Here is an 11,229-nt window from a genome sequence, read left to right as displayed (position 1 = left end):
TATCTGTTTGCAACTAGTATTACATTCCCCAATGAGAATCAAACACAGTATTTTATATAATAAAATATGCTTAAGTGAGTTAGGGTAAGTATATCAAGGGTTATATGCACAAATCTGGGCAACATTGGCATTTTTAACTTAGTGGTTCTCATACACATACTAAATCACTAGTCAGGGAAGAATTTCTATGGGAGTGAGTCATTTAGCATACACATGTTTTCAACTGACAAGGAAATGCATCTCTCATTGGGTTCAGAGGTTAGTGTGTAAAACAGTTGCTGTAGTATTTCTAATTAATTATATTTAAAAAAAAAAAATGATGAGTATGATGAAGCATATATTCAATTTTTATTTTCCCAATAGTTCCCCTTTAAAGGTGAACCATTTTAAAGGTAAACTATACCCCCAAAATGAATACTTAAAAAAACAGATAGCTTATATGATATTAAGTGGCATATTAAAGAATCTTACCAAACTGGAATATATACAGTATTTAAAGTAAATAGTGCCCTTTTCTGATTTTTTAAAATAAAGTCAGACCAAACTAGAATACACAATTTGATCTTATTTATTAATAAAAAAGCACAATTTAGTGCAAATCAGTGTAAAACTCAATTTAAATGAGCAAAAACCCAAATCATACAATTATTTTCGAAGTTTTTCAGGAATTGTATGATATTTTTGGAATTTTTCCCAACTCGTACCATTTTTCTGGCTTTTTCCTGAAAAGCCTGAATTTTTTTAATTTGTACCTAAAATAGTCAGATTTTCGGGCTAATTCCAGCACAGACCACTGAAACTTCCAAATAGGACTTATATACAACTTATATGACTTATATGAGTCATCCCTAGCTTTGTTTGTTGAATATTGCAACCATACTTTAAGTGGTATTCAATTTACCCATGAGACCAATTCTGTTGAACTACCTTTCCTGGATGTCATGTTTTATGTACAGGATGGTAGAGTGGAGACCAGCCTTTTTCGCAAGCCAATTACGCGTAATACTCTTTTACATGCCGATAGTGGGCATCCAGTGTCTTGCCTGAGATGGATCCGAGTAGGACAGTTTATGCGATTGCGACGCATTTGCTCCTCTTGGGATATATTCCAGGATCAGGCTATGATTCTTTGGGACAGATTCCTAGAGAGGGGCTATGCGTCTAAAGACATCAAAAATGCCTTTGATAGGGCAGTGAGTTTGGATAGGGCAGCCCTTCTACAATATAAGCCCAGAATTAAGTCTAGATTGGGACGTGATATTTTTCAAGCAAAAGTGCGTTTCTGCACTACTTATAGTAAGGATGCCAATTCAATTAAGAGTAGTGTACGTAAACATTGGGGGATTCTTCTCCAAGATCCAGTTTTGAGAAGAACTTTGGACAGAACTTTGTCTTCAGAAGGGGTAAAAGTATAGCTACCAATATATCAAAAAGCTTATATAACTTCAAAAGTTAAGGAAACTGAACATCCCTGGATCAAATTTAAAGGCTTATATAAGTGTGGGAGAACCAGGTGCAAAACCTGTTCAAGCGTGACTCCATCAAAAACATTCTCAAGCTCTGTGACGGGGGCTACATATGCGATAAATAGATATTTTAATTGCATGTCCAAGGGAGTTATATACTTAATTACATATGAGTGTAAATCCCAATATGTGGGTAAGACTATCCGCATGGCAAGTATCCTGTCGGCGGTGGACAGGAAGGATTATAGGTCTGCAGTTGCCAAACATATAGTTGAGGAGCACGATGGATATGCTAGGGTTCATTTCCAAATAATAGATAAGCCATTGCGAGACATTAGAGAGGGTAACTATGAGACTAAACTCAGTAGGTTGGAGACTTTTTGGATATACCACTTGAAAACCACTGAGGATTATGGGGGCTTGAATAGAGAGTGTGAGCTCTCGTGTTTTTGCAATTAGCATTATGATCAATATGTTTTGGTATTCTTAATGATATATTTTGTATTTTTAAGATATAAAAATTATTTCTATATTTCTATATCAGTATTTATTTAGTAGAATCATTATATTCCCTTTTGTAGCTTTACTTGTACTCCTTCCCCCCCCTTTTTTCTCAATCTTAGGAGGTAGCTATTGATTGAATATTACTAGTTATGCTTAACCCTGAGGGAATGTTATAACTTTTCATTGAATTCATTTTCTAGAATGGTTTTAACTTGTGGGCTTTATAAAGGGTTAATTAGTCTGATTCATTCTAATTAGCTATGGGTTTTTGCACTATTATGGGTGGGGAGAAAACTGTTTTCTTATGCATCTGAGGAAGTGACGTTGAGGCCACGAAACACGTTAAAGTAAAACTATACCCCCAAAATGAATACTTAAGCAACAGATAGTTTATATCAAATTGAATGACATATTAAAGAATCTTACCAAACTGGAATATATATTTAAGTAAATATTGCCCTTTTACATCTCTTGCCTTGAGCCACCATTTCGTGATGGTCTCTGTGCTGCCTCAGAGATCACCTGACCAGAAATACTACAACACTAACTGTAACAGGAAGAAGTGAGGAAGCAAAAGGCAGAACTCTGTCTGTTAATTGGCTCATGTGACCTTACATGTGGTTTGTATGTGTGCACAGTGAATCTTACGATCTCATGGGGCGGCCCTTATTTTTTAAAATGGCAATTTTCTATTTATGATTACCCAATGGCACATACTACTAAAAAAAGTATATTATTATGATAATGGTTTATTTACATGAAGCAGGGTTTTACACATGAGCTGTTTTACTCAGTATCTTTTAATAGAGACCTACATTGTTTGGGGGGTATAGTTTTCCTTTAAGCATGGACTGTGTTTGATGCACTGTTGGTGGATTTTCATGTATGTCATTTAATCTTCAATAAATGGAAATATTTTAATCTCCGACCTGGTCTAGTGCTCCGTGGATCAAAGACTTTTTATATACAACCTGGGCAGGTCTGAGATGGTGGATTTTTGGATTCGGACTTTTTGCAGCATCAGACTTCAATAAATACAAAAAATATTGAGTTTAAAAAAAAAAAAAAACCCAGAAGAATTCTAATTTTGCACCAAAATGTCAGACTGGACTTTAGTAAATAACCTCCTGTGTGATGGTCTGTGTGCTGCCTCAGAAATCACCTGAGCAGAAATAATGCAGCTCTAACTAACAGAAAGAAGTGCGGAAGCAAAAGATAGAACTTTATCCATTAATAGGCCCATGTGACCTAACATGTTTGGTTTGTTTGTATGCACAATGAATTGTAGGATCCCAGGGGGCAGCTTAGTTCTTAAAATGACAATTTTCTATTACCAAATGGCACATACTATTCAAAAAGTATATTATTACGAAAATGGTTTATTTACATGAAGCAGAGTTTTACATATGAGCTGTTTTTATGCAATAGATTTTTAGAGAGACCATATTGGGTCTAGGGGGTATAGTTTTCCTTTAATACATACATGGTGTTAGATGCCTGAACTGTCCACAAACAGAGAATAGCTACAATTCCAGCAGCTATGAAATAAAAGAATAATTTTAGCACTGTGTATTTTTAATAAATAAATTAAGCATAAGATACTTTAAATTGTGTTTATTTCACAGAATAAGTCAGTTCTTGTAGGTAAAGGAACCCTTCTGTACTCTTTACTTACTTTTCTATAGAAGAAGAGTATAGAAGAGCTTGGTCCTGAAACCAGGCTGATTTTTTTAAAAAAAATGAACTATTAAAATTATAAAGAGACAAACACGAACTATAACAATTATAAAGAGAGTTTGTGTATGTGAGGTCAAACCTTCCCACAGCATAGAAAAAATACATTAATGAAAAACTAATAGTTTGTAGGAGTAGAAAAAATATTCATGTGATTTTACGGAAAGGGGATCTTCCATACTACAGGCACCCACAACTGGTGTGGGTTTAGCTCTGCCAAATAGACTTTTTCCTAGCCTCTCAGTTGGTATTGTCAACTGGTGGGTGATACCCAACCTAGATAATTCAGTGATGGTTTTAGAGGTTGCCATTGTGGGGTCCTTACAAGCTTTGTATAGGTTTCCCTGTTGAGCACCTTCCCCTATTATGTCTCCTGGCCCAGGAGCCCCATGAGACTTAATACCTTACCCACTTTCATTCTCTGTCAGATAATGGCCAGGTGGGAGCAGCTGGGTATAAACACAGTAAGCAATATTGGAAATTGGAAATGATAGGGATTACAAAAGTTATCTGCAGCTGGGCCATGCTTTTAATGTACACCAAGTGCCATCTTGAAAAATTGTTAAATGACTCCCATGTCAGAAGCGGACTTAGTTGGCAAGAGGCTGCCTAGAGAACGTTATAGCCATTTGGAGCTACTTTCTATTTTGAAAAACTAAGAGCATAAATCTCTACCTCACATCTTTGTCTGTCTTCCTCTATGTTTTATGTTGCTAAACCTTGTTTAATATGCAAAATTAAAAAAAAAAAGTAAAACAGTAAATGAAACATCCTTTAAGTGTCAGAAAAACGAGAAATCATCTGTTATAACATAATGGCTAAAGTCCAATGTAATTACCATGACCATGTAGTACAGATATTCAAAAAAAGTTTTTTACCTGGTAACTAAAAACCACGCCAGGTTCTGGAAATCTGGAGAAAACCTCATGTACGTTTTGATGTGGGGTATTGCTTGGCTGCGTCCTGAGGTCTCTGCTTTCCACTTACTGCAAACCCAAAGGGAATCTTATTATATTAGCTTTATATTACTTTTCTTCAAGAATCTGAATAACTTTAATCCCCTATAAGGGCAGAGACACACGCTCAGATTCGGGGAGATTAATCGCCCAGTGACAAAACTCCTCTTCTCCCCAAATAGCTTCCCACCGGCTAGAATCGAAATCGCCGACGGTGCCCTTTGTTTTCCAAAGTCCCTCGAAGTTTCCTCGTGAGGCAACTTCAGAAAATGAAGCAGACCGACCAATTTACATTCTAGCCAGTCTAGGCGATTAGTCGCCCCGAAGATGAGGAGATTTGCCGCTGGGTGACTAATCTCCCCTAAAAAAACAATGCATGTCTGTGAATATCAAAACCAAGCATTTTAGAAATCAACAGTAGACAAGTATAGAGAATCAAACCGCCACTAATAAGCAGGGATGTCCAGCTAGCAGCTGTAATTCCTCCACAGTTGCACTCTTTAGGGAGCAGTTGTTTAAAGGTAAAACAGTAACTTCAAAAAATGCAAGTGTTTTAAAGTAATACAAATATAATGCAGTGTTGCCCTGCACTGGTAAAACTGCTGTGTTTGCTTCAGAAACACTACTATTGTTTATATAAATGAGCTGCTGTGTAGCAATGGGGGCAGCAATTCAAAGGAGAAAAGGCTCAGGTTACACAGCAGATAGCAGTTACGCTCTGTAGAACATAATGGTGTTATCTGTTATCCAGTATTTAACCTGTGACATACAGCCTTTTTTCAATTTGCGCCATTGCTACACAGCAGCTTGTTTATATGAACTATAGTAGTGTTTCTTAAGCAAACAGATCAGTTTTACCAGTGCAGAACAACAGTACATGATATTTTCATTACTTTAAAACACTTTCATTTTTTTGGTATTACTGTTGCTTTAACAGTAGCTGGCAGGTAGTACTTTGAACATTCCTAAATTGGTAAAGCTGTCACTGGATATGACTAGGTATTTCTGGCATATAAGCCTTTTAACTTTCAAGCTGATGAGGACAACTGGCTCAGGATAAAAAGGCAAATTCAGAACTGAAGGAAGGATGCCAGGTTAAAATGTTTGAACAACATATATTAGCAGCTTCAACAGGCAAATAGATTCCTCTGTTCGTTACTAAGGCAATTCAGTGTCAATTTCTTATGTGGGTTTGATTCTATTACATTAGCAACATCAGAAATGCTACAAACCATGTAATAAACTTTTTTTTCTATACTGACTATCAACAACAAATAAAAAAACAGAAAAAGAATGGAAGAAAAATTAAACAAAATGTTCTTGCAGAGAGAATTTTTACCTAAAGAATATAATCAACACACATAATGCAATAAAAATGTTGTCCTATACTAAACATCTCTGGATGACCAGATATAGCATTGAAGAATTACAGAGAAACGGATTTATATCAGGGAATGTGTGGTGAGTACTCACTGGAAATAGGAATGCAGCCACGGCTGTTTTTGAGCAGTCTGAATGCTATAAGGCAATGAGCCACCAGCTGCAAGAATTTGGAACAAGGAAACAGCTGTAAAGGTTACACAATAACATGATAGAGATGCTAACATCTACATTGTTAATGAGAAGCTAAGAATAAATTTGGCATCCATATAATTTATAGTTCTGCATGTATATACAGTAATATGTATATATTAGGTATGCATTTTGAATACAGCAGTCAGAAATCTACGTATCATTACCCAGTTTGAACATCTAGCTGGTGTACCAAATTGGACTGTACCTATTGGGCCCCTGTGTCATTGATTAAACATAGGCCTATATAGACTTTCAAACCTGGGCCTGCTGACTTTTTCAAGTTAACAGATAAGTGTGTGAATCTTAAATGAGTATCAACATCAATTGCAAAATTTTAAAATTTCGTGTTTCTAACGAATAGTATCAATTTTTAAGCTCTGTTTAACAAAGGTTTCCTTTCAGTGTCTAAATGAAAAACACGTCAAGCAAAACACAATCCTGTAGCAATACATAATGTAGTGGCTTCTATCATATAGTTTACAGCAGCAAAAAAGCACTGTTTAAAATGTATACTGTACCTACCAGGGTATCCTTCTAAGCTAGTTCTTACATTATCAACAGAGGGATAAATCTGGAAAAAAGCAAGAGGCAAATTTGCAATTTCATGTTCAGAGTAATTAATTTATGCTCTAGATTAACATACAGTATATTGTGTTCCGTCTTTCCCAATTTATGCTAAAATCATTAAACTGTGTAAACACACTCACTGCCTTTCAGAAAGCTGAGACACAAAAGCATGGCAGAGAGATCAGACACAAATGCAATCCCACAATGTTGTAGTACAGACATTATACTACATTATACTGCAGCATGTCAGAGCAGAGTAACATGCATGCACTGCATGTCAATGCAGAAACAAACCAAATTTCATTGTAAAAGTCACAAATCACATTTTACTATACATTATAGAGTAATCGCAAACCGTGAAAAATTGCAGATAATAAAAATGCAGCCAATACACTTTCCATTATCATCTTGGCATATATGTCATCTTAATACTGTTAGGAGGTGTAATTGAAACTAGTGTAGTTATAATTAGTGGTGCTTGCGAAGCAAAGCATCACTACTGTTATCTTGCAAACTTATTTTTATTCTTCTTCCGTATGAAAGTTTGGCGCGTAACTAGTCCCGCACCGTTTGTCCTAGACCCATGAATGAGGTGTCAAAATGTGCGGCTTAATCGGGAATGGGGTGGTATGACTTTTCTAAGGGGTGGGTGGTTAATTGCCCCTTGCGGGGGCAATTAACCACCCCGAAAAGTCCCATAGATTAACATTGAGGCCAACTTTTGACGGATTCTAGCGCAGAGAGGGAATCTTGTAGAAACGTTAAATTTACCACATTTGAAGAGGTTTGCGACCTGTGTCAGATGATACCCCACACGAGGGTATAAGTTTTACCCCCGGGGCAGGAGAGGTCCCCAAATTTGCCCCATTGACTTATAATGGGGAATTTATCGAATAATTAGTTTGTCGCAGACCCATGAATGAGGTGTCAAACCGTTCAGCTTATTCGGGAATGGGGTGTTGTGACTTTTCTGTCCTATTTTGGGGAGCCGCAAACAACCAGATTTTCCCTATTGACTTCAATGAGAAAATGTAAACAGCTGTAATTCTCACAGTAATAAAGCCAGAGCTCCCAAACTTGGCACCGTGGGTCACTGGGTGACTGCAGCCAAAATTTACAAAAAGTGGGCGGAGTCTACAACAGCCAATCAAATTTCAGCCATTCAATTAAATAGGAAAATTTTAAACTGCTGCCGCTCTTAGACGGTTAATGGCAGGGTCCTCAAACTTGGCACAGTTGGTCACTGGGGGACTGGGATTAAAATTAAGAAAAGTGGGTGGAGCCAAAACCAACCAATCAGATTTCTTTGATTGGTTTTAATGGGAAAAATTAAGAAGGCTGCCATTCTCTCAGTATTGATGTCAGGGACCTTGAATATCACAAATGTGGTCGCTGGGGGTTTCCACTTCAAGTTTAGAAAAAGTGGGCGGAGCCACCAACAACCAATCATATTTCATTCATTGATTTTCAATAGAAAAAAATAGAAATGCTGCCATTTTTACACATTAAATGACAGCATTCCCAAACTTTGGTATGTTAGTCACTGAGTGACTGTGGTTCACAATTAGGAAAAAAAGGGGCGGGGCAACAACAGCCAATCAGATTTGGGCCTGAGTTTTGCCACGGCAAGCACCACTCACATTTTCTTCAGGAAATGTACCTCTCTAGTTGTAGTTATAATACTGACAGGAGATTGGAAATAAAGCTGTGATGTGTTTACCCCACTAGAAACTCTGAAGAAGAACAGTTCTTAAACAGATCCATAACCGCTTCATGTTTTTATAAATTAGTATTATTACTGGGTACTTGTCGCACAATGTAAAAAGAATGTGAAGGTATTAGGAGGAAGGTTTTACCAGACGAAGAGGTATCTCAGATTTCTGTAGACTTTTGATGCTTTTTCCCAGGGTCTTCAGACTTTCAGTAAATTCCGAGCATAGCCACTTGGTTTTGTCCACACCCATGGATCCTATGCTTGAAAACTGCCCAATCACTGGCCACATTTCTTGGTCTGGCCCTGCAGATGTGTTTTCTCTTAATAGCTATGACAGAAATAGTTACATAGTTAAATCAGGTTGAAAAAAATACCAAAGTCTATCAAGTTTAACCCCATCAAATGAAACCCAACATCCATAAATACACACACCAACACTGACCACTCCATACCCTCACATAAATTATATATACCCATATCTATACTTACAATAGATTTTAGTTCCACAGTAGCCTATGATATTATGCTTGTCCAAAAAATTATCCAAACCATCCTTAAAAGCATTAATCGAATCAGCCATCACAACAGCAACCTGAAGGGCATTCCACAACCTCACTGCCCTTGCTGAGAAGAAACACTGCTTTAAATGATAGTTCTTTTCCTCTAGTTTGAAGAGGTGGCCTCTGGTTCAGTGATCCACAAATAGGAAATATACAATTGCCACCAGCAAGAGCACATCATTTATGGCCAGTACTCAAAAGGGTACCAACCTCCCCAAAAAAAAAAAAATATATATATATTTTGCATAATCAAAGCAATTTGAATTGCAAGAAAGATTCCACTACACATTAAAAAATTACAGTGCAAAAAGCATTGCACACTTCTATTAATCAAAGATGCAAAGCATTGCGGGAGTCTTGCTTGAAGGGGAGCAGACTACTGATACATTGTTTCAATTGTAATCATAGTCAGAACCCACAGTAAAGCAAAAGCAAAGGTCAGAATTAAAAGATCACTACATATTTGTTTATAATGCAAGCTGTTTCTGTATATTTAAGTGCATTGCCAATTTAATTATGGATGCAAAACAGTGCAGAGTTAAAACCCAAAAAAACAAAATTAACACCATTGCACCAGTACCTTTCTTAAACGGAAATGACCCCATTTATCTTTGTCCTTTCCTTGGAATCTTCCTGGTGTTGATCCAATAAGGTACACCCTGCAATTGTAAGGTATGTTAGTTTTTAGTAATCAACTAAAAGTGTTAAAAAGATGCACAAATAAGATATACAGGTATGGAACATGTTATCCAGAATGCTTGGGATTTGGGGTTTTCTGTATAACGGATTGTTCTGTAATTTGGATCTTCATACCTTAAGTCTACTAGAAAATAAATCCAACAGGCTGGTTTTGCTTCCAATAAGGATTAATTATATTTTAGTTGGGATCAGGGACAAAGTACTGTTTTATTAATAGAGAGAAAAAGGAAATAATTTTTAAAAAATCAAATGGAGGTTATGGGAGACAACCTTTCGGTAATTCGGAGCTTTCAATATATCGGGTTTCCGGATAACAAATCCCATACCTGTTCTACCTCTATTACTTTAAGTACTTATATACCTATATTGCATTCACTCATAAATACACGTTCCCTGCACTTAATCTTTTTGGGTTTTTTTACAGTCAGAGTAGCACTACCTTCTCTATAGGCATAGATATGTCTGAAATTATCCTTTTGTGCTGGCAACAAAAAAATGCTCTACCTATTCATAATAAATGTTCAAATGCAAAGAATGACGCAGAAATAGTGCTTTGATAACTTGAAAATCATTTTATTGTACAGATACATCTTTCATATCTGCCTATAGAAAGAACAGGATAAAGCCATCACCCAACTTACTATTTTTTTTTTCTACAGCTTTTCTGCCACATTTTGTCCTTTGGCCTCTTACAAGACACACATATAAAATACAGGCAAGTTATGACTAATACTTGAAAATGTGTGCACTCAAGGACTTGTGCAGCAGTGTTTATAATGATTTATTATATAGCATGCAACCCACATCTAAGACTTGCACAAACCTGAACTGTTATCAAATAATATATTAGTCAACAAGTTGATGTATGATGATATTGTTGATCTATGCATGGTAGTGTATGGCATGCATAATCAATGTCAGCAGCCAGTTGAACAAAGTGAGAAAATTGATATTGGTTAGTTTCTGCCCACTACATCACTATCTTACATAGAATTTAAACAGTGATTACTACCTGCTTTATCACAAATTAAAGCCATTTAAAAACAACTCCTAGCAGCTAATAGTTGCAACTAATACAGCTGGCCAAAGACGCAAAGTTCCGAACGTACGGATGACCGTACGATCGGACTTCCCCATCTCCCGACCTGCCACTAAACATTCCAATCAAATAAAGTACAAAAGAACAGATCAGCCGATGTTCTGCCCCTGACAGCAATCGTACGAAAGTTACGTCCGACAAAAGCTAGTGACAGTCTATCACTGGATATCGTACGATCGGCAATACATGCAGAGATATTATTGGAGGCAGAGAGAAATCTTTTAACCTGTCCGATCAACCAAACGACCGATCTCCGCCGGACGAAAAATATCGGGACTCTCCACAAACGGCCTGAAAATCGTACGAATCCTGGATTTGTACGATCAGATCTTTGTGTCTATGGCCAGCTTAAGTC

General features: G+C 36.8%; 1 protein-coding gene across 5 annotated transcripts in view; it reads right to left on the bottom strand.

Moving 5' to 3' along the window:
• tdp1.L (tyrosyl-DNA phosphodiesterase 1 L homeolog) overlaps positions 1 to 11,229 on the bottom strand; it is a 52,623-nt gene that overhangs the window by 24,818 nt on the left and 16,576 nt on the right. For all 5 annotated transcript variants that reach the window (XM_018229013.2, XM_018229016.2, NM_001093625.1 and 2 more), the window contains 5 exon segments: positions 9,657 to 9,735; positions 8,659 to 8,844; positions 6,758 to 6,806; positions 6,134 to 6,200; positions 4,583 to 4,690 (listed from right to left, as the gene is read on the bottom strand). In XM_018229013.2, coding sequence (XP_018084502.1) covers positions 4,583 to 4,690; positions 6,134 to 6,200; positions 6,758 to 6,806; positions 8,659 to 8,844; positions 9,657 to 9,735 — 489 coding nt within the window.

Source organism: Xenopus laevis, chromosome 8L, assembly GCF_017654675.1.
Source record: "Xenopus laevis strain J_2021 chromosome 8L, Xenopus_laevis_v10.1, whole genome shotgun sequence".
NCBI lineage: Eukaryota > Metazoa > Chordata > Amphibia > Anura > Pipidae > Xenopus > Xenopus laevis.
This window is presented reverse-complemented; position numbering and strand designations above follow the sequence as displayed.